This window comes from Varanus komodoensis, unplaced genomic scaffold (genome assembly GCF_004798865.1).
Source record: "Varanus komodoensis strain SLA01 unplaced genomic scaffold, ASM479886v1 scaffold14_3, whole genome shotgun sequence".
In the NCBI taxonomy this organism is placed as follows: domain Eukaryota; kingdom Metazoa; phylum Chordata; class Lepidosauria; order Squamata; family Varanidae; genus Varanus; species Varanus komodoensis.
Genome location: NW_025335439.1, coordinates 155045 through 179504, shown reverse-complemented (window position 1 = coordinate 179504; position 24460 = coordinate 155045). Strand labels below are relative to the sequence as shown.

At 43.4% G+C, this 24460-nt stretch overlaps 1 protein-coding gene across 1 annotated transcript; it reads right to left on the bottom strand.

Moving 5' to 3' along the window:
- Positions 1 to 8078: 8078 nt before the first annotated feature.
- On the bottom strand, positions 8079 to 23563 carry LOC123020619 (serpin B6-like). Its single transcript, XM_044424549.1, has 7 exons — positions 23171 to 23563; positions 19735 to 19912; positions 16620 to 16757; positions 14061 to 14178; positions 13777 to 13919; positions 10862 to 11029; positions 8079 to 9448 (listed from the first exon to the last, which is right to left on the bottom strand). Exons 2-7 carry the CDS (start codon positions 19900 to 19902, stop codon positions 9044 to 9046), a joined length of 1140 nt encoding a protein of 379 aa, XP_044280484.1. The 5' UTR covers positions 19903 to 19912; positions 23171 to 23563; the 3' UTR covers positions 8079 to 9043.
- Between the last annotated feature and the right edge of the window lie 897 nt (positions 23564 to 24460).

Sequence of the window (24460 nt, the reverse complement as noted above, 5' to 3'; positions counted from 1 at the left end):
TTAATCGCACATATTTAATGTGTGTGGTTTGGTTGAATACACAGAGATGAGTCATACTCTTCTCAAACTGGCAACAGGGAGCAGCAAGAAAGGGTGGCATGTGGTTCTGTCACTTACTTTTCATGGGAAAGTAAATCTGCTAGAGCAAATACACTTTTTGTTGTGTTGTGATTAAAAAAATAGGAAGGGGTTGTCAGCATTTACATCCACTCCAGACAGACTTAATTCCACACACTTAATGGCGGCTTCTGTGACGTCTTTGTTCACTTTTGTGAATAACTTGGGACACATGGAGGTCCTGGGTCCCTGACATGCCAGATAAATTGGCCCTGCCAAGATCAAAGGCAACTTGCACTCTCAAGTGCAGCTAAATCAGATTTTAAGTCATAGACCTCTTCCAACTTACATATAGACAGATGCACATTTTATTTATTTATTTATTTATTTAAACATTTCTATGCCGCCCCTTGCCAAAGCCTCGGGGTGGCTCACAACATAATAAAATACACAATAAATTAAAACAATAACAATTAAAATATATACATTGGAATAAAATAAGCCGCCCTGGCCAAATAAAATTCAATGATATTAACATAAGCCTCAGTCTTGGAAGTAGTTTTTCTTGGATGTGTCCATTCTTGGAACTCTCCTAAGGTGAGCTGCTTGTCCAGCTAGAATTACAAAGAAGCTGAATCGGTTGTCATATGACTGCAAAAACATATTGAGAGGTGGACAGAAACATGCACAACACCTTTTGATTGGTAGCACTGGGATTCATTTGTGTAGAAACACCAAGTCATCAAGAGGCTTTGTCCCCAAAGCCAGAGGAGTCTTGCACTACAAAAAGTTAAATTGGCTGAACACATGGCCATTCAGCAATTTTAAAAAGTTAGAAAAAGTTTTGAGCTTTCCTGAAGGGGAAGGAACAACATGGAACTATCTCTCAGTTCAGTGGTAATGCACACCTGCTGTTTCAGTTGCAAACTGAAGAGCAAGCAAGACTCAGCCAGCATCTAAGAGAATGAATGAATTTTCCTTTCATATTATGACTGCCCCCCCTTCTTGGTGCACACCTTAATGTGGGAAGGTGGTTGAGAGTCAAGCTACTGGGGAAAAGCAAAGGACAAGGACAAGCAGCACTGTCAGTTAATGACACAACTAGGTCAAAGCTGAAAGGAAGTCCAGTGGTTGACATGAATAGAGGTGAAAGCAAAGTCTTACAATCAGGAAACACATACAATCAGGAAACTGAACTTGAGAAGTATGAAACAAGGCAAACTAGAAACAGTAAAGCAAGAAAAGGAATGGTTAAATATCTCAGTACTTGATGTGAGCAAACTGAAGTGGGTTGGAAGGGACATTTTCAGTCACAGGAAACAGTTTTAACAGTTGCCCCATCTCTGTCTCAAGGCTTCTCCCACAACACTAGGAAGACTCCACTCCTTCAAGGGAATCCGGTGCACTGTCTCTCCTTCCTTCAACACTGAGATGGAGAAAAGAAAAACATTAAGGCCAGCCCGGGTTCTGTACTGTCCATGTAGCTAGCTAGCAAATCTGGTCTGCCTCAGAGCACTTCCCTGCTGAGACTTGTCCCACCCCTCTTCTTCCAGCAGCGACAACTGAGAAAAAGTCCAAAGGTTCCTGTTTGCTTATCTGGCATTGCTTCGTAGAGTTATGAGTACACCCCTAGTCAAACACTGTCAAAGAGGCCTGTGGGTAGCTCTAGGACAAATGCTGGGCACCGCAGCTTGCTGGGACTACAAGCACCACTCCTGCAGGTTGACAGAAGGCCCAGCTGCGTCCGAGGTGGCACTCTTTGATGACTGCAGGGTGGGGGAGTAGGACCTACTCAGTAGAACTTGACAGGCCAATGTGGAAGGAAGTGAGGACAATGATGACTACGTGGAAGGAAAGTGGACAGATGCCAAACCTTCAATTATTCTATTTATTTTTATCCGTTGCTTTATAATAAATATAATTCCTGAGCATAGTTAGTTAGCATATACTCTGCCAGATCTTTCCATTGCACAAGCCTATTGAATAATGTGTTGAAAGCCTGTTGAAAAACTGGTTGCACAACAGATTGTCCAAGCATTTCTGATAGTCCAATGTCATTCCATTAATGGATTGACACAACTGGATACTTTCCCATGCTACAATAAGACATATTTATAGTTAGCATGATGGGATTCAGATCCCATTTTTATTGCTTCTTTTAGGTGTTAACTATGAAGCAGGCCCAGAAAGCCTTTAAGCAAAACATAAATGTGGATTAGTTGTAGCTGTTACCCCATGTAACCATCAAGAGAATACTGTGGGAGGCTCATCTCTTCCAGATCTGTTATGCACTGATTTGACAACAGCCTGTTCTGAACTGGCTTCTAAAGCATCTGTGAGGGATGGGGGATGTTTCTCAGTGCTGCTGTTTTAGATGTAATATGTTTCATATTGTACTGTGTTCCTATGCTATGATTTCAAGCTACTTTGCAGGCCCCATTTGCCTAGGAAAATAAGAAACAAATACTTTAAAACATATGGATCGGGGAGGAAGGGAGGTGGTGAAGAGAGCATTAATGGCACCTGGCAGCCTGGAATGTTCATGAGAGAGGCAGTTAAAACCTAGAAACAAATGCGATGGAAAAGGAAGTCATTGCTGGGATCTTGTGGAGTGAATCCAGTGAATGTGGCAATGATCTGGCAGTGGCAGTGGAGTCTGATAATAGGACAAAACAATGAATGGAACAGACCCCTGTGAGATGCCGGTGATTGGGAACTGTGATGCAGAGGGTTGGCATGGGGACACCGCAGCAACACAGTACGTAACTTTGTCACTGAAAAGGATTGGAATGCCAGGACACATTATAAGAAAGACTGTATTATAAATGTACATTAATTGAGAGATTTTTTGAATTTATAAGTAGTTGCTTACATAAGTGTTTGCTGGCTTCAAACTGTCTTCCCAGATTATAATTGCATTAAGCTCTTGCAGTTGCCCTATACAGTTCATGGGTAAACAGATTACTTGCAAGAAGCAAATAATTCTGCAGACAGAGTTTAAGGTCCTCTTCAAGTGTTATAAACCAGCTAGGCTAAACTCATAAGAAAGGGGAGTGGAAGTGAGCATGCTGGCCGCTCCCTGCTTCATTATTCTCTTTGTAATCCTTGTATGGGGAGGGAGGCCATGCCCACAGGAGTGTCTCCTGAACCTGTGGAAGCTCTTCCTGTAATCCAGAACCCAGTTCTTCCACAGTTCTAGATCACTGGGAGCACCTCCATGGGAGATGCAGGAAGCCCTTCCTTGCAGAGTCACCCCCCCCCAATGGATGTGGCAGCAGAGGGAGGTGCCATTGGCATGCTGCCACCTGTCTTCCTGTGTTGAGCCAACCTGCTTATTAGAATGCCTCATCTCAAACTGCTTCAGAAATGCTATCTGGATATGCACTCGTGCTTGAAAGGGTGAAGAGAAAACAGTGCACTCACCTTGTTTGTCTGAATGGGCATTTGTAATGACCTGGTAAATAAGTTCACAGAAGCTTGGCCCACAAACAGCATGGAACCAGCAAGCCACTAACCACTTAGTGAGCTATTTTTTTAAAAAATCCTTCAACTCACTTGCTTTTGTCTCCATCTTCAGCCTGTTTCATTTATTTGCTGGTTGCAAAGAAAGGGGCTTTTCTTCTGTGCATAATACAGAAATGAAATGGAAGGGCAAGGGAGCAATCTGTCACAGCTTCACAAGACCACTGGCTCACGTGCATGGAACTTTTGGTCTCCAGAACATGCCAGGCATCTTCTCAAATACAAGACTGATTTGCATGCATTTCTATCAGAGCAAAGCACATCTGGCTTTGCTTTATAACTTCTAGAGACCCATGGAAAGGGCTGAAACTTGAAGAATGGCAACAGCAGAAATTCATACTAATACATTTTAAGAAAAAAACATCCTCAAAATATGTTCAGAACAAGAAATGCAGTGAGAACAATTTCCCATTAGCAGGTACCAGAAATAGGGATTGCCACTGGTAAAATAAAATGCTTCAGGCATATTGTAGCAATTCATGCATTCTGTTTCTCTGAGTGTTCTGGTTTCTCTGATCTTTGGGGCCCGCTGTGGTTTATTACAACTGAAAGATATCATGCAGAGTAGATTTGTTAAACACCTAGGATGGGTAGTCCCTCAGCCCCTTAAATATCCTTTTATGTTCTTAAATGCTTTGGCATAGAGGGCAGTCTGAACCTGGCACTGAAAGGATTGCAATGTTGGCACTAGGCAGTTTCAGTGGAGATATCATTCCACAGTTGGGGGTGGGGGCACCACTGAGAAGCCTGTCCCCTTTGTTGCCACCTTTTGAGGCTTCCTCAGAATTGGTACTTGGAGGAAGGCTGTTTATAGTATGTAGGCAAATTCTGGCTTGACAAGTCTTTCCATCAGGTATTGTGTGGTCCCAAGTCATGTAAAGCTTCCTAATTTATACTCCAGGACCTTGAATGGGGATGGGGACCATACAAACAGGCAGTGCAAGCAGCCTAGAATTGGTGTTATGTGTTCAGGCCTTCTGGTCCTAGCTATAGTTTGGCTACCATGTTTTGAACAAGTTGCAGTTTCTCCCTACATGCAGTCCATTGCAGTAGTCAAACTTAGAAATTACCACACAGATTATTGAAGCCAGGCTACCCCTGTCAAGATAGGGGTGTAGCTGGGCCATCATCCAAAGCTGGTAGAAGGTACTTGGTGTCACTGAGGTCATCTGAGTCTCAAGCAACAAAGATGGTTCAGTGATGACCCCCAAGCTACAAACCTTCAAGGGGAGTTCAACTCCATTCAGAACAAGCTAAGCACTCTCCATCCAGTCAGGGGAACCATCTACTAACTGCATCTCAATGTTGTTGGATTAAGCTTAAATTTGTTACCACTCATCCTGGGCACCCAGAACAGATAAGTCATTTCAGGGTGTTTCAGACAAACCTTCCCAGGTTCTCTCATGCCTGTTGACCTCCATTTTGAGGCCTCATGGAGAACAGGTGAGGTTCCAAAGGACTGGAGGGTGGCATCAGTGGTCCCGATTTTCAAAAAGGGTAGTAGAGGGGACACAGGGAACAGTTATGCTCAAAATCCTACAAGCTAGGCTGCAGCAGTATGTGGACCAAGAACTACCAGAAGTACAGGCAGGATTTCGAAGAGGGAGAGGAACTAGAGATCAAACTGCCAACATACACTGGATCATGGAGAAAGCTAGGGAGTTCCAGAAAAACATCTACTTCTGCTTCATTGACTATGCTAAAGTTTTTGATTGTGTGGATCACAACAAATTGTGGCAAGTTCTTAAAGAGATGGGAGTACCAGACCATCTTATTTGTCTCTTGAGAAACCAATATGTGGGTCAAGAAGCAACAGTAAGAACTGGACACGAAACCACTGATTGGTTCAAAATTGAGAAAGGAGTTCGGCAAGGCTGTATACTGTTGCCCTGTCTATTTAACTTATATGCAGAGCACATCATGAGAAAGGCGGAGCTAGATGAAGCACCAGTTGGAATTAAGATTGCTGGGAGAATTATCAACAACCTCAGATATGCAGATGATACCACTCTCATGGCAGAAAGTGAAGAGGAACTAAAGAGACTCTTGATGCGGGTGAAGGAGGAGAGCGCAAAAGTTGGCTTGAAACTCAACATTAAGAAAACTAAGATCATGGCATCCAGTCCTCTCACTTCCTGGCAAATGGATGGGGAAGAAATGGAGGTAGTGACAGATTTTATTTTCCTGGGCTTCAAGAACACCGCAGATGGGGACTGCAGCCAAGAAATTAAGAGACACTTGCTCCTGGGGAGGAAAGCTCTGGCAAATCTAGACAGCATACTAAAAAGCAGAGACATCACCCTGCCAACAAAAGTGCATATAGTCAAGGCTATGGTTTTCCCAGTTGCAATGTATGGCTGTGAAAGCTGGACCATAAGGAAGGCTGAGTGCCAAAGGATTGAGGCCTTTGAATTGTGGTGCTGGAGGAGACTCCTGCAAGTCCCTGGGACTGCAAGGCGATCCAACCGGTCAGTCCTAGAGGAGATCAACCCTGACTGCTCTTTAGAAGGCCAGATACTGAAGCTGAAACTCAAATACTTTGGTCACCTAATGAGAAGGAAGGACTCCCTGGAGAAGAGTCTAATGCTGCGAACAATAGATGGCAAAAGAAGAAGGGGACGGCAGAGGATGAGGTGGCTAGATGGAGTCACTGAAGCAGTTGGTGTGAGCTTAGGTGGACTCTGGGGGATGGTGGAGGACAGGAAGGCCTGGAGGAATGTTGTCCATGGGATCACGATGGGTCGGACATGACTTCACGACTAACAACAAGCCTTACATCCATTGTAGGAAAGACAATGGAAAAGCTCATAATAGCGAGAGATCTAGTAACCCTAGACAGAGAAAGGAGGTTGGCAGTCATGCAACACAACTTCCACAAAAACAGGTCCTGCCAGACAAACCTTGTGGAATTCTATGACAAGGTTTCGAGATGCTAGATGGAGGGGGCGTGGTGGATGTGGTTTACTCGAATTTCAGCAAGGCCTTTGACAAAGTGCCGCATGATATCCTGGTTGAGAAACTGAGGCGTTTTGGGATGTCCAATGCACTGTCTGATGGACTAGGGCATAGTTGATGGACCAAAAACAGAGGGTAATCATTAGTGGGGAATCATCAGGATGGCGCCAGTGACAAGGGGGTTCCCCTAGGGCTCTGAACAGGATCAGTCTAAGGACAATCCTTTCATCAACAACATGGAAGAAGGGGTGACCAGTTTGCTGATCAAATTTGTAGATGATAATAAAATGGCGACAGTGGCCACAACTGAGGAGCAGGTACTCAAGAGCCAGAAGGATCTGGACAGACTATGGAAGTGGGCAGGGAACAACAGGATGGTGTTCAATGTGGGTAAGTGCAAGGTCTTGAGCTTGGGGCATAGGAATGGGTGTCATAAGTACAGGTTAGGGGACAAGTGGCTGGAGAGCAGCACTTGTGAAAGGGATCTTGAGGTGCTGGTTGACTGCAGGCTAAAAATGAGTCAGCGGTGTGACATGGCAGTCAAGAAGGCGAACGCCACCCTTGGCTGCATAGCCAGAAGTATGGCTTCTAGATCAAGAGAGGTATTATTACCACTTTCTACGATTCTGGTGCATATGCAACTGGAGTATTGTGTTCAGTTCTGGGCTCCACATTACAGGAAGGCTATAACCAGGTTAGAGTCAGTGCAGCGAAGGGCCACAAGGATGGTGGCTGGATTGCAGGGAAAGCCACATAAAACAAGACTGAGGGAATTGGGTCTTTTCACCCTGGAGAAGATGAAACTCCAAGGGTATCTGTTAAACGACATATAGTACATGAGGGGGTGTCACACGGAAGTGGATAGAGGAAGGCAGTTCTCCCCTGCAGAGGAAGGTGGGACACGTTCCAACAGAGCCAAGTTCAGGGAACCAAGGTTCAATTTGGATGCCAGGAAGTACTTCCAGACAGTTAGGACCCCAAGGGTATGGAATGGGCTTCTATGGGAGATGGCTGAAATCCCATCTTTGAGGGTGTTCAAGGATAGGCTGGGCATGCACATGGTAGGCATGTCATGAGCAGAGCCAGCTGGAGCTGGGGGTCAGACTAGATGGCCCAGGAGGCCCCTTCTGACTCGCTCTGTTTCTATATATAATGACAAGTTATGCCATGTTCCCCCAGGCCCTGCATGGCTGCTGCTGTGGAAGCAAGAAGACCTGCAGGAAAATTCCCCCATGGCTGTTCTGCACCACCTGTGAATTGAGCCTGTGTGTCAAGCGCACAGGGGACTCCCTGCACGCGAGAGTCAGCTTGAAACATGCTAAGTGGAGTTGATGCGGTCCATTCCTTGAGCTGAATGAGCCAGTAACCACCAAAGCCAAGCCAGGGCTTTTCTCGAACTCATCAAGCCGCCCCAGCTAGCAGATACACCAAGTGTGCCGCTGCTCACTGGTTTCAGCAATGCAGCAGCTCTGCAATGGACAGAGACCCATGTTATGGGCCTGCTCATTAAGCTGGCAGCTACACCACAGTTGGGAAACATCATATAGTTTTTCAGTTTAATTTTTAATCCACAAATTACATCAAAATCCAGTCATACACTTAAGCAAGGTAAATCTCTATTGTGGAATGCTGAGTCTCAACTGTAGGCTAGATATTTCTGTGCAGTTATATATTTTTTCAAATATGCAAGTACATTAGAATCCCCAACCTTTCATACTTATATTCTTCAGCTTCGCAAAGAAGGCTGTAACTGACAAGTAGCAAAAGCATGAAATCTTTTAGTACTGGAAGGACCAGAACAAAGCTTCCCCCCCTTCTTTTTTACATTGCTACTGTAATTAAGTTCGGATAAGATTTATGTGCCAACTTCAACACCAGAAACTGAAACTAAACAACTATTTTGTTATCAAATACATAAAAAAATGTATGCTTGTATTGTTTTATCGAATACATATAAAAGTTTACTGTGTAATCACCTTTGAAAGAAACTCTTTGGAGTTGACTGCAACACTAGGGGAAAATGCCCCAAAGAAGGTGGCATCCAAACCAGGAGAGAAGAAGGCACTCTGGACACAAAAACTCACAAAGGTGTTATCAACTTGAGCCAAGCCTCTTGAAAAATTAGACCTGATCTCTTGAGTACAGTACATTAAAAAAATGAAGGGTACAGTGAGTAAAGTCTGCTTCCTCTTTGTTTTGCTCATGGTTTGTGAAAGATTTTCTTGAACTGCATAAGGCACCCAGAACACAAATCCATTGAGGAGCTTGCAAAAAAGACAATCGCTGCCTCCATGGCCTACCTTGGAGCAATCCTTGCATGCAAAGCCATTGCTCCAATAGTAACAGAGCTCCAAGAGACTGCTGCAAGTTGAACAGTAGCAATGACAGCTCCCAGCATTACATAATTCGATTATATGTGAGAGAATCTAATGAGAAAGCAAAGCTTCATATATTTGGCAGCAGGCCACAGTGAGGTGTGTTTACATGGTCCACAGACAACAGAAAACCTTTAGGGAGAACAAAATCTACCATAGAAGAGGATGCCTCCTGTTTTATTGTGCCTTATAAGAAAGAGGAAGGGATGGTCAGCTATGAACTGCTGCACAATCATGGCACACCGCATATTCATAACAGCTCCTGTAGCAGCGGCCGCCACAGTTCCCTCTTCATTTACCTCCAGAAAGATTTTGTGGACAACCTCAGACAGGAATAAGTCATTGTTGGGTGACATTCCTGAGAAATCGGCCTTGTTTGGTTCAAAAGCCTCAGTCATTCCCATGCTGCTCAAGACAGGCTTCAGATCATATTTTTCCTCCAGTTTAAATTTAGGAAGAAACAGCTCAATTGTAGTAAGGTCCATCATCTCTGGGTTGATCCAGTCGATGAATTTCTCATAAGTCATTTCTCTCTCTAGCTATAATGAGATAACAACTCATATTATTAAATATGAAGCATTAAAAGTCCTGGTTGTAGATATAAATCTTAGTACTATGGCTTAAAAGGCTCAGGGAGTCACAGTGCCACACATGCATGCCATGACAGGAGTGGCCAGATCTAGAAAGAATAAGGGCGAAGCTGAGAGGGACACTGCCCTGAATAGAGAGGCTTTATTATTCAATCCTGTAACTAAGGAGGTACGTCAACAGCAATGAATTTGCCTAATCTTTCTTTCAAACTAAGAGTGCTACTCTCTGTCCCCATATCCAAAAGCTATATGCCCATGTGATTCGGACTCATATCAGGAGGTGTCACACAACACATTAACCCTGTGGTAACTTTACCCTCGCAGGGGATGCTGCAGGAGCACTGCAGAGTGCAAACCTGCCACTCACAAATGCTGTCTTCTGCCGCCCTGCCAGTGCTCCTCCTCATGCTCACAAGCAATCCCCCAACTTCTGCAGGAGCGCTGGGCAGGGAACCCGAAGTGGAGCATCAGAAGGGAAGGCCTGACCCTTGCTGGGCTCCCACCGGCTGACCCACACGCCGCCTCCTTTCCAAGGCGGAGGTGGCATGAAGATCTGCCATCTCTACTTTCTCAAGCCCCAGCTGGGACTTGAGAAGAGGCATGGGCTGGATTGTGCCCACTGCTGTTGTGGAGTTGTGGGAAGGAAAGAGGCACTCTGCTTGCTTCCCTTCAGAGGAAAGCACACAGGGTGCTGCAGGACTCTCGGCCGCATTTCCCCTTTTCCCAGTGGCAGGGCAGGGCAGCAGTTAGGCCGTCCCCTGACCCACAATCCCATCCTCACGTGGCCACCCCATCCGAGGGCAGGAAGCGAGCCAGCGTGTGCTGTGTGCCACTTCCAGGGCTTGAGAAGGTGGCACAGGAAGGCACCAGCACTGCTTGCCCTATGCACCTGTTCCTTCGCAGAGACAGGCAACAGGAAGGTACACCTTCCATCCTGTTCAACTCTTTCCCCACCAGGAACTATGGATCTGTTCACAGGATGACCCTAAAAAACCTGAAGACTGGGTCTTGCTCTCCACCATCATTACTGATGACACATACCCATGAGTTGACAGCAAAACAGACTGGGAGGTAAGAATATTGCTGGTGAGAAGTAGAATATTACTGGGAGTGATCAAATATACACAGATAATGGCACTCTCCTGCTTTGAGGCAAGAGGGATATACTTCCATGCCCTGGAGTTCTGCGGATTTCTACCCTCTTCTATAGAGGGGAAATATTTTTGGTGGACCAACAATTATGTTCATGGGAATGAAAATGACCACTCTGAATAGGGTGGAAGGTAGATGCTAGGGCCATGCTCAGCTAGCCACAACCCCCAGTGGACAAGAATTTAGATTTCCTTCAGTGCAATGCCTCACCTTCTCCAGGCCGGTGGAATCATCTCTGATTTGATCAGGAAGCAGAATGATCATGCTCAGTTCATTATCAACATAGGGAATCTCAAGAATAGTGGTATAGTAATCCGCTATGTAGGTCACCCTGTATTTCGCCTTCTTAAACATCATCTGCACTGGCTTGCTTTCGTTCTGTAAGTAGAGAAGATGAGTTAGAAGCAGGCAGAAGTGGGGGCTGGAGCATTCAGGGCTGCTCTTGAGAAACTGCAATAACAGTCTCACTAAAACGAGCCTCAGTCTTATTAGCCGCCCTAATGCAAATGACTGGGACTTTGGTTAGACCAGCATTAGATATTAGTATATCCTTAACACTATATATGGGTCAGAAAGCAAGACAGTAAAGAAAACTGATGGGGAAAAATGGATGGGTTCAAAACATGGTGCTGGAGTGAGCTTTGTGAATATCCTGGACTGACAGAAAGATGAACATGTGGGTCCTAGATTAAGTCAAGCAAGACCTTTCCCTGGAAGCAAAAATGACAAAAATGAAGCTGTCATACTTTGAGCACATCATAAGGCATCATTTCTAGAGAAAAGAGTAATGCTAGGGAAAGCTGAAGGCAGAAGATGACGACGACCAACTGTGAGATGGATCGATTCCATAAAGCAAGCTGCAGCCTTGAGTTCACAAGAGCTGAGCAGGGTGTCAAGAACAGGTCATTCTGGGGGATGTTCATTCATAGCGTTGCATAAGTCAGACACAACAGCATGTAATAACAACATGTTTATCATTAACAGACCTGGAAAATTTATCATTAGTTTTGACTGATATGTATATTGACTCAACATATTCTGTTAACAAAGGGAATCCACTGGATACCCCTTGGTACCTTTTACCATTGGAGTTGGATAATGCAATCAGATGTATCAAATGAGGCTACTGGATCCAAATTTGCAAAATCTACAGATGACAGCAAAGAGAGTTTGTTCAACTGTCCATCTTGGTTTACAACCAGGGAATACCTATCTGTCTGCCAGTTATCCTACCTCCTTACATATTTCCCAAGCAGCAGAGCAATTAACACTGATTACATTAAACATCAATAATGACAGAAAGGCCTCTTGACATCTCCGATGTTATCCTTGTGGAAAGGGCTAAGTCGAAACAATATAGTAAGCCCATACTTACTATATTGTGAATTTTAGAGTTATCTGAACCTATTCTCTTTCCCAATTTTTAATCTTATCCAGGAAATTCAAATTTTATGGTTCTATTTTATTGGCAGATGTTAAACCTGGGATCACAATGGATGTAGCAAAATTTCTACTTATGGCCACTGATATTAGACTACAATTACTAAAGCTGAGATAAGTTAAGGGCACACTATTTTATTGATAGATTAAAACATGGATTTTACTTGTACATGAGTTTTATGTACTCTTAGCATTTAATTGACCATGGATTTTATTTGTGTACAATCACTTTATACTTTTAATCAGATAGCATCCTTTATGATTATAATAGCTGTAGAACCAAATTAATGTGTTATATTTGTATGTTATGGCTGGTAGTCTGAAATAAACTTGAGTGAACTGACCACTAGAAGGAAACAAAAACACAGGCATGTCCTTTTAACAGCAGTTTTCTCATATCAGATTTTTATGTGTGGGAGTCAGCATTATCAATAACTAATACCCACAAATCATACTGTTGAAGGTACTAGAGCTGGCAAAAGCTTTGCAACCTTGTTTATAATTACATGTTTTTATTTTGTACCTTTTTATCACTATGGAAACACAAGGTTTACAAGGCCAGTGCCTCAGTTTTCTGGCAGTTATCCACTTCATTTAGACCAAGCATGTGGGGGGGAGGGTATTTACACAAGTTAAACAATGAAGGAGGCATATAGCATTCAAGGCATATAGCATATACAGAGGAGAATTTTTATGAGGCCAGAATAGAAGAGAAAAGGGGTAAACAACTGTTCCCTACATATGGCAGTCTGGGTATTATTCTCAATCCCTGAAAAGAGATAAAAGTTCAAACCCTGGGTTGAGGCTGGGTTGGCAAGATTAATCCTTGACTGAAGAGTTATCAGTTTATTGCAGTCATGTATTTTAACATCTTGAACAATGATCATTTGATTCCTCTTGTGCCCTGGGAGTTATTTATGACATGTGCTCACATTTCTCCTTTCCTTGTCAAACATTAATTCATAAGAGTGAAATAAAAAGACCAGCTATTTTCTACATCAAAAAACCCTTCAAGTTGTTTGCTGTACTGAAAGGTTTATATATGTATAATTTAACAAACAAAACAAAGGCTGGGATCTTAGTAGTACACTAACTAGAATTTCTCTGGGCTAGCTTTTCCTCTTTAGCAACTCCTGATGCAAAATGCATTGGACAGCAGCAGAAGCTACAAACACCATTTGTGATATGGCACTTAAGAATAGGAGGGAATCTACTACCCCCGCCCCCCCCAAAAAAAGGATGTCAAGTATTTTTCTTGTAATTTGTGTAAGCCCATGGACATGTACCATGTAATTCTCAGATCCCTAGCTAAGTAATTTAAGAAGGTAAGATACTGACTTAGATAATTTATGGTTTAGTGGCAAGATTAGTACATTGTGCATACTTTCCTCTGAAAGTCAAATGTGAGATTTGGAACTGGGACAAAGGCTTATAGCAGAAGAATGAATATCACTAACATCCAGAAAAAAGTGACATAGAAATGCAAGCCTGAGGAAGTCATTCACTGCGGAAGCAAGGTAGTTTCACCTCCTACAGTTGCAGGAAATTTACACTGGATGTTTCAAATTATGTTAAAGTCTAAAGATCAAGACTAGTAATCTAATGGAATGAGTAAGGAGTGTTGCAGAGTAATAAATCACTAAAAAACTGTAATGTGATGTGCTGTAGATTTTTTCACCTCGTACCTTGTTGATTTTGAATGGCCTCTCTGCTGTACAATTCTTCTGGAACTGTTCTGCCCAGTCTCCCTTGAAATAGAGCGCATTCACCAAAACCAGCCTTGTAAGAGCATTAACAATGCCCGGGGCAAGCAGATTTTGGATTTTACCTATACCAGGGATTAAAGAGTTGTGTTAATAGGAGACGCTGCCCTCTCCCCGACACTTAACTTTCATGGACTCTGCTTTTTTTTTAAAAGCAAGAAAAAAAAATGAAAAGACAGATAAGATGGAATTCAAGATTTACCCACCTTCTGTTTGTTTTTCTACCCAGGAATTTATGTGTTCTCTGGAGTCTTCTGCTGTTCTGATGAAGTCAACTTTCTCTAGATCGGCATGGTAGAATTTCTGAGTGGAGTTTGTAAATGCCTCAAGAAGAAGGTGACAGATTAATAGCAGAACCTTTCTAAAATTCTGTACTTTCATCCACGTTTTACCTCAAAGGAAGAAGTGGGACATAATTTATACCATTGTTCAGATAGCTGTATATAATTTGGGAAGTTGACTTATGACATTAATGCATCAGATAAAATAGAAAAATCAACTTCGGTCTGAGCTTGGGCAAGTGGTGCCCAGCAGATAGTTACGTTTCCACAAAACACAATACATCAGAGACGTAAGACTGATCAGGCCGGATGGGAAGAGCCACATGGAATGTAATCCTAGGCTTGTCTACTCAAAGGGTAAGCAACACATCTCTCGCCCCAGCTGAGCAAGTACAGGACTGCGTTCGGTCTAGTGTTCTTTCCCATTCGACCCTTGCAAGTTCACTGAACAGCAGGAGGACCCCTCACTTTCAAACAAGGAGCTGATTCTGAAGAGTCAAGGGGGGGGGGGTGCATTGCTACTGTTCCCAGGAACCTTTGTTCAAAAGCTGGAGGAAAGGCTTCTTGCAATGCTGGCTCATGATGCATTACAATTTGAGAAATGGTGAATAAGGAAATGTCATGCAGGAGCTGCAGTGGGCCATGTCAGAAAGAGTTCTGCATGAGTCAATACTGTGTCTTACACAAGAGATTATATACACAGCTCTGGATTGTCTTTACCCTTCTGCAAATTTGGAAACAGCACTTATGTGAGCAGAAGAATTTTTCTAGTGCAAGGGCACCATTGGATGCAATATTTGGTGAATCAAAGCCCAACTTCATTTTGGGGTATGACTATAAACCCCTGAAAGTGCCAAGCTGAAAATGAAATCCCCTTTTCTAACAGCCATCACCTTGTGGCGATTAATTCCTTGTATCTGCCATTTTAAATCTATTTTCCCCCATCAGTTTCACTGGATTACACTCTCTTCTACTATTTTGTGTGCAAAGGTGTCACCATTCTGCCTTTCTGCAGAAAATATGGAAAAGATGCCCCATTCTAAATCATACCAGTGGTCGAATTATGCTCATCTACTCTAATTGGCAATGCAGTAGACTTAAATTCTTTGGGAACCCTCCGTAAAGGATATTAGGAGGGTGAGTACTCGGAGGAGGGCTTTCTCTGCGGTGGCGCCCAACCTATGGAATGTGCTCCCCAGAGAGGTCTGCCTGGCGCCGTCCTTATTTGTTTTTCGGTGCCAGGCCAAGACCTTTTTATTTAAATGCTATTTTAACTGTTAATGGTTTATTTGTTGATTTTAAATTGAACAGGCTGTGTCCACTATTTTATTTTATGTATTTTAATTATTTGATGATTTTTTGGGGGATTTTATGTGGGATTTTATGATTGTAAGCCGCACCGAGGCTCATGCGATGGGGCAGCATATAAGTTGTTTAAATAAATAAATAAATAAATAAATAAATAAATTTGCCCATACATGCAAATTAAAGGATTACCACTGATCTCCAGTTCCTCCTGGTGATGTTCCTTCCAGTTCTGTAAAGCCTATTTTTTATTTAAATCCTATTCATTGTTGTTTTTTTAAAATAGCATAATACATGTTCTGGCATAACCTGTTGTTCAGCTTTACAGCTGCCCCATGGAAGATGTTAAAGTTTATTAACAATGAGCGATGCAAGTCTCAGTTATCTTTGTGATTCTTCAGCTAACATTGCTTTAGGAGGAAACTGGCATACTGTAAGGGAAGAAACAAGTGGATGAATTTACCATGGCTTATGAACTGTTAATATCAATATTGTCATGTGTTTCATCTAGAATAGAGGAAAACAGCACAGTGCCATAACTCACACTAATGCAGAAGGAAGACCAGTCAAGGGGAGCACTGAATGGAAAATTCCCTGTGGACAAGTTGGTCCACTGGCAACATAGGACACACCTATCCTCTACTTTTGATTCAAACATGGCTCCTACAAAACACACACCCCAAGGAGGTGAAGCGAGGATTTCTGTTTAACCAGGCAGGGGTCCTGGGGGTGATCTTTCACTTTCCCCAAGGAAGGGGGGCAAAGTGACGGAGGGGGCTGGAGCAAATGCCACTGATGCCCTGGCTGGTGGCATGGGGGAATCCAGCTTTCAAGCAGATTGGTTGGGTACCATCTGGTTCCAAAGACTCAAGATGGTCACCACTGATCAGAGGAATAAAAGAGTGTTTCAGGAGCCGTCCTGCTGGGGCTGCCCCAGGCCCTTCTGACTCTCTCTCTCATACCCCCTTCTCTTAAAACAGTGTTTAAATGCTTCTGCAGCCCAATTTCCAAGTGTTGATTGGTCTTGAAATGTCCTTTCAAATTTGTCAGTGCATATGACTGAGAAATAGAAAAGGGTTCCTTGTTTGATTTGTATCAGGGAAAGATTACTCACTACTTATCAGAATGGAGAGTACATGCATATAGTTATCCAACAGATAAGTGAACAGTGTAACTTACTGTTAGAAACTCATATGAAGTTTCTCCAAAGAGTCTGTTGGCAAGTCTAAGCAAGTACTTGGTGCCAGGTTTGTTGATTTCTGACATGTGTTTCTCGTACTCCTGGTGAATCTGATCACCTGCAGTCAAAGACAGCACCTACAAGATAGAGTGTTAATAATATCAGTTCCATTTTAGACTGTATTCAAGTATGAACACCAATATTTATCAAGGGACACTTTAAAAAAAGCTCTGTAATGAATAATTGCATCAGCCAGAAAGCAAGATGCAAATATTTACCAGTTACCTCAAACAGAAAAATCAGGGAGGCCTTTTCCTACTTTAAATTTTGAGCTTGATGGTAAGGTAATAAAATGAAACAACTTTCCAATGAGTATTGTTAATAAGAGTAATATTAAAACAATTGATTTAGGTACATCACATGGTTTGATTCCTGTTCTGGACTTGCAAGACAGAAAGATCAAAAGTAAGCAAGGACACCTCCCCCCCTCCCACCCCCAATGAGACAAATAACAGTCAGCTTCTGCTGTTTTCAAGTTTTAAAATAATCTTGGCAAGTGCAGAAAGGAAAACCTGTTATGGTATAAATTAGCTTGAGCAGCATCCCAAAATTCTGGGAAAAACAGACATCTAGTTCATATGAAAAGCAGCATAATCCATTTAAGACGTCATGGGTGATAAAAACATTCACACAGAGGTATAGTGCCACATGTAGCAAGTCATTTTTCAAGGAATTTCCTTTCTGCTTTGTGTCAGTCCAGAAGAGTGGCAAATGCATTTCACATTTGTATCTTCTGAGCTGAGTGTACGCACAAGCTGGGTTTTTGCTGGTGATGTCCCTTTGGTTCGGCCATTGACCCAAAGCTTCCAACCACCATTTTGGAAATATGACTCCAGTTAAATTTCTAGCACAGTGTATTCCAGCTGCTGTTTCTGTGGGTATCAGGAAAAGGCCACTCGACAGCTATCCGGACCAGACCTACTACAGCTTCATATCATGAGAGATTTTACATGGCTTCTTAATAGATTCAGAATCTTTTTTCCTGGGTAGAGTGAAGCACTTGATTAATACAAGTTCTCCTGGAAAAGCATCCAAGAAACAACCTACCCATAATTTTGCTTTGCAAATCCTTACATTGAAGGCAGTTACTTTGATGGATCCTGGGCTGCAATTGGGAAGCATAATGGAAAGACATTGCCAAGACTTGCATGAAAAACCGTCTCTTGAATAAAGAGCATCATCTCAGACTTATTATACTACAATTATATTTTAATAAATGTTTTAATAAATTAAAAATGTTTTAATAAATAAATAAATACTACAATTACATCACACCTTTTTTTCCTCTTTGAGTAATCTAAGGAAGCTTTACATAGCTCCATTTTAGCCTCATAGAAATGAGGTAGGTTGGGCTGAGAGTGAATGACTGGCCCAAGTCACACATTGAACATCATGACCAAGTGTGGACTAGAACCCAGGTCCCCAGCCCAGCACCCTACTCACTGCACCAGTGGCTCTCAAGGGAATAGGCATCAATTGCATTTTATATGGAATGTATCCAGTCCACCCAAATGCATTTTTAACCTAGGGCTAGTGGATCTTGAATTTAATTTGTTAATGAGTATTTGTTTAATTTTCAATTTTCATATTTCAATTTGACATACTCATACCAATTTCCATTCAACCATATTCTGCATGCTGTTACTCTATCAAAATTCAAAGATAACATAAAATCCAAGATTTATTTGAAAGATCAATTTCCACAACATTTAACAAGCTAGCTAGCTTTTAATACACAATGAGCATGACATTTTCAGCAAGTTTTTCTGTGTGAGAATGGTTAGAAAAGTGTTATTTTTTGTACTGAAGCTCAATTATACATTTGAAATTCATTTCTCGGCAATATTTAGCTAGACTAATCAAAAGCAGGAGGGGCAGCCAGACTGACAATAGATGCACACAACCGGCACTGCCTGAGAAAAATCTCAAACCCAGGAGGACCAAAGAACCAACTCAAGTTAGAAAGGGAACACTTTGATCCTCTTCCAACTGAAATGTTTTCGGGCTGTAACATTCTATATAAGAATGTTCTTCAAGTTGACAGACAACCTATCATATACACTGGAGAAAAACATGGGATCTGTGGTATGCTGGTACATCAGCTAGGCAAGAAAGGAAAAACAGATCCTCCCATTGTCCTTTTCTATGATCTTTCAAACAGATTACATTATCTGCAATAGATCTGTTCAATCTGGGAGTCATGAAACCTGACCCCACCATTCTGAATGTGAATGCAAGAACTATGCATTGGGTAAGCCAATGATAGTTCAATGATCTCTACTCACTGAGCATCAGGCACCTGGCCTTGAAGAATTAAAGTGTGGTGGGTCACATTGCACAGGCCTTGTTTTCTATGGAATCAAGCTAAGCTCAAGAACATAATGCTGTCACCATGATAGCTTTTACTTAAGTTTGTGAGATCAGGAACACTTCTCTACTATCTGTAACCTAATCTTAGGCTGTTTTGCCTCCATGTCAGGCATGGCTTGATTATATATTAACAGGCTTATAAGGCAGCCTGCTATCCCAGGTTCTGCCCAGCTTCCAAAACACTGTCCTTGAGTCAGTGGGAGGCACTTTTTTTGGATCAAGCAAGACGAAAAACCACCCACGAAGTTTGCAATGGTATAAATGGCTTTTTGAAAAGTAAATAGCAGGAAGCTCGATTGGTTCCTCTATTTACTTTGAAAGAAAAGGTTTTATTAGTTCCAGTCTACCAGGGTAAATAGCCAAGGGCCCCAGTCCAGATCAAGGCTGCAGGGGGAGCAAAGAACAAAAGCCTCCTTTCCCCCACCAGGTTCCAGTTGTCCTCTGTGCCTGCTATTACTTTGAAAAGTCAGCCATTCCGTAAGTTCGATTGCGTTGAATGGGGTTCATATAGTTTGGCCCTCAGGAACTGTACTAAGGCTGGTAGCTTTAAAAGCATGTTAATTCCCATAATTGCAGCATGGCTTGTTACAAAGAAAAGGAAACACCTCACTCAAGATCCCCAATCCAGAGTCAAAGTCCTTTTTTTCTTAATAGAAGTTATCTAACTTTAATAGCAGTTATTACCTTTGACATTTGGGCTGCTGTGTTACCTTTTGCACCCAAACAGACCATTGAAAGAGCAGAAGAAATGCTCCAAGGAGAAAAAAACAGGTTCACTGTTCTATTATTTTCACTTAGCTTCTTGAAAAGGCCGAGCGAAAAGGCTGTGTTGGCTGCGGTCAGACTGTCCATGTCTCAGAAACTATGGAATAAGCAGAGATAACGCAGATGGTCAACCCAGAGGGATGTTTTAAAACAGTGAAGCCAGCTTTCCAAAACCCACGTGTGTGTCACCATAATGGATCAACCCATATTTTCTAAGTTCAAAGGAACGGAGCATGAAAATATCATCATCTGAAGACGAACCCAGGCATGGATGTCTGGCATGCTAAAGATCTCTGGCATAGGTCTCTTCCTGGACAAGTTGGAGGCACAAACCATGATTTGTTCTTAGTTTGTGATTTCATCTTTGCTGGGAGGAGACAAGCCAGAATTGTCAATTTTCATATTACAATGCAACAAACATTGATACAGAATGCATAGTTTGTTTAGCTGCTCTTTCTTACAGCAAGAGCAGTTGGACAACATGTACCATTCATTCTCAATAAACCAGATTATTTCAGAATTTTGGCTTAATGTGACACCCAAATACAGCATATTACCTCTACACAGTAATTTATAAGACAGTGCAAGAAAAGAATAATGCACATCCACTTTCTATAGAAAATTAAGTTTAAATTAAAATTATTTCTCTTGTACATTACATGCCACATTCAGGGTTTTATTTAAAGAACTACACAAAAAGGCACTGAGTATCACATGCCCTCAGTTTACTTCTGGGCCCAATACAGCATCCTTGAAGTTATACACTCTTAATGAACTAGCAAGATGATCAATAGCCCTTATGTATCATCTGAAGCATCAGAGGATAGTTCAGAGCTTCAGGCCCCCTGCTCTGGCTCAGAAGTGGGAAGCGCAACTCAAGCTCCTTCCTCTGCCCTGTTGCAGCCAGCATGGGGGAAAAAAAAAAAAAAACCACACCAACCATAATCTGACTTCGTTTTCAGATCACACTGTAGCTTGAGTCATGCTCTTGTTTGTTAAGCACTAATGATGAACACATTTCAAACTCTTCCTGCTTCTCCCACAATTACAATGTTATGCATTTGATCGTATGACTTATACAGCACTCTGATCATTAACTTGTAGTCAGACAACCATAACTACATTTTAAAAAAATACTGGCAATTAAATGGGATTACACTGTAGAACCAATCCTTGATCTGCTTCAGCTTCACGAAGGCAGGGAGGGTTCCATTCTGTTCCCCAAATGTTACGCAAAGAAACCCACAACTGCTGGCCTTCAGCTCTTTATAATGAATATAGCCTGATGAAGGAGAGCAAACTGTTTTGACCATGATCTATGTGCATCCATTGTACTGTCAGTAGCAAGCCCCCACATGTGAAGCTGTATGCAGTAGGAGGAGCTACACTCATTAGAACTGCATCACATATTTGAATGCCTCTGCCAGCTGCTCTCTACCCCAACACCACACTCAACAGCCACAGACTTTGTCTGAGTGCCAGCTCTGGGGCAGGTTTGGAGGGCAACAAGGAGGGCTTTATATGTGCTGCCCCCATCTATGGAATGACCTCCCCATGGTACTAACCTTTTTGGTACCTTTTATATCCCATCCTTTGCAATGTCCCAGGCCTTGTAAGAAGGCCTTTTATGCTGAGGCTACAACCATGGTTATCCAGGGGCTTGATAGTTTTATAAAGGAAAAGCACCTGGAATGAGTTATCTTCACTTTGTTTTAGCTGCTTTTATTTTTTTAATAAAGTTTTAGCATTTGTATTGTAAGGGAACGCCGACTGTGCTTGACACCACGATGCCCCTCTGCTAACCTCTTGACACACAGTTCAATGTCTGTGCAGTGCTACTGAAATCAATTTTGATTCTTGCTCTGTAGAATATAGGCACATTCCCACGTGTGATGAGAGCAGGAAGGCAGAAGGACACAAGACAAACAGGGATATCTCACACCTTTTCCATAGTAGACATCTGTTTAGGGTGCAATCCTACATAGGTTTATACAGTAATAAGTCCAACAACTTCTGGCATTGTCTAGCCAGTCATGTGTGGGAGCTGTAGGTCTCTTCTGGTGGCCTAAACTTGTGTAAGACTGAATCCTTAAAAGAAGTTTTTAGTACAAATTGAATGTACCACTGGATTACTCCTTCCTCCTGCTGAAACATTATTTTATCGTAACAGTTCTCTTTTAATATGTATCCTGGTATAGTTAAAACATTTCTAAGGCCCTCTGAAAAAGCATCTATAGAATAGCAACTTATATTAGCCTGATGACTGTGTCAGCCCAGGCAACCTCCCCACCCTTATTCAAGGAAGGAAAGACACCTTCTATTTGCCACACCACAGTCACTTTCACTTAGGTGCAGCAATCTGCAATGTGGCATTAAAGCCTGTACCAGCCTCCACCAGCTGCTCCAACTTTTCCTACATGCTGGAAGGCACATCTAGCACACCTGTTAGGAAACACCCTTTACAACTTAGCTTAAAGTATGAGCAGCACATCAGTCAACGTCAGACTTGGAGAAAATCAGGTGAGCTGGTCAGAGTTCTAATGCATCTTAACACAGCAGCAAAGGAAAAACAGTTGAAGGAATTATTATTTAGTTCTATGCCACACAATAGTTGAAGCTGTCTGGGTGGTTTATTAAAAATTGCTGCACTCGAAAGTGAGGATTAAAATATACACCTTCCACACCTAATAACTTGTTAGATATTCCCCAATGCAAACTTAACTAAAAATAGCGACGGGGAGCTGCAAGTACTTTCCCTTTCCTTTCCACGCTCCTAGGTTTTAACAAACACTCTGCAGGCAGAAACTGGGCAGGTGAAACCTTTCCTAGCATGGAGACGCAAGTGAAAATGACGTCGCCATTGCCCCTGCAAACACCACACCCGGCCACTGCCTTGTTCCACAAAGGATGCCCCATCCCTATTCCCAAACTTTCTCCGCTTGTCTCTCTTCAACTAGCAAGCCACACCCGCATCATCCAAACTAAACCTTCAAACTAAAACAGCGGATTTATTGTCGCACAGGCTTTTAAATGCTTATGTTTACGTGGAATCCTGTCCGCAGAGGTTTATGGCACAAGGGAGCTGCCGGTCTACGCGCTACCTTATCGGAGGGACCAGGACCCAGCGTCTCCAGGGAGCTAAAACAGAGCAACGATCGCCGACACCCGCTACATGCTCAGAGCGGCGCACTGTTTAGCCCTACTCTTTAGGAAATTGTTACCAGATAAACATGCGCGTTTAATCCATGCGCGAGAAGTCTTCACGCATCCGCTCCCCAATCTCCGGGTCACACTCCCCGCCCGCCCCCGCATTACAACTGGTGCAAAGCACTAGCAAGAGAGAAACCGACCGTACCGGGAGGGAAGGAGCAGAGAAATGGTTGGTCCACGGACGGCTCTGAAGCTACGCTGCCGGGCGAAGAGGCGCTGGGACTGCTGCAGGCGGCCAGCAAGCCCTGCCTTTCCTAGGAGCACGGAAGGGAGCAACTTGCGGGTTCTCGCGGCCGCTACTTTCCCGGAACCTCTTGAATAGCTGACCCGTGGGCTGACTCACAGCCGAAGTATCGGGTTTCCACTCTCCCAGGGCATGCGCACAAATAGGGGCCCTTGACTCAGGGCGCGAAAGCAAGCCGCGGCCTGTTCCGTGAGCAAGGCGGCGAGGGACCGCGCTGTCCTCTGCTGGCGTGGGGGCAAGAGCCCGGGGCGCTTTCTGCAGGAATGTTTGGAGGAACAGTTCAGCAACAGCGTCGGCCCGCCCTGCAGCACGAAGGCCCTCGTGGAGAGTTTGCCTCTCCCCGGAGTCCTCGTACTGCTGACCCGTTGCGTTTTGCGCGATCCTGTGCGGAAGGAGGCGGCTTGGCTCCCCCCGCCCCCCGCCGGCGCCGCAGCCACGGGGTGAGCAGGGTGGTGCAGGAGGGAGCTGCGGGCATGCCGCACAACTGGCTTTGTGCCCGCGGGTTCCCTGGGAACAGTCTCTTGGCAGCTGCGATTGCGGTCCTTAAGGCATTTCCTGTCCCAGATGTTTGCCAAAGGTGAAGGCAGATTTCCTTTTCCCCCCATTTCATGAGTTCATTAGTAGCAATGAAAGGATGACATTTGCAAGTGCCGTCTTTACCAAGCATGGCAGTTTGAAAGCTGTAGCGAATGTTTTTCCCAAGCAAGTTTGGGAAGAATACAGCTGCAGAACATAGTTGGACAGGGATAGCTTCAATCATCTTCACGCTGGTAATCTCTAAATTAGATTACTGCAATGCACCCTATGTGGGGCTGCCCTTGAAGATGGTTCAGAAGCTGCAGAATGCAGCAGCCATATTAATAACTGGGACACAGAGGTCCAAACATACCAGACCAAGTCTGGCCCCCATGCATCGGCTGCCTATATAATTCCAGTGTCAGTTTAAACTGCTGGTCTTAATTTATAAAGCCCTATACAACTTGGGAGTGCAATATCTGTTGGAGTGCCTCTCCCAACCCTGATCTACCCAGATACTATGCTCAGCCTGGGGCCTTCCTGCAGGTGACAATCCCCTGAGTGACTCAAAGGGTGGCAACTAGGGGAAGGGCCATTTCTGTGGTGGCCCCCATCTTTGTAACAATCTCCCTGTTGTGGCTTGCATGGTGCCAAATTTGCCATCTCTTTGGTGCC

Bases quoted from the DNA above. Each gene is read 5' to 3' on its own strand.
- LOC123020619 (XM_044424549.1), bottom strand. From the start codon at position 19,902: ATGGACAGTCTGACCGCAGCCAACACAGCCTTTTCGCTCGGCCTTTTC. The intron at 14,179-16,619 runs GTAAGTTACACT...CTTCTTCTTGAG, and splicing joins CTTCATATGAGTTTCTAACA to GCATTTACAAACTCCACTCA. The intron at 9,449-10,861 runs GTGAGGCATTGC...ATCTCATTATAG, and splicing joins ATTCCACCGGCCTGGAGAAG to CTAGAGAGAGAAATGACTTA.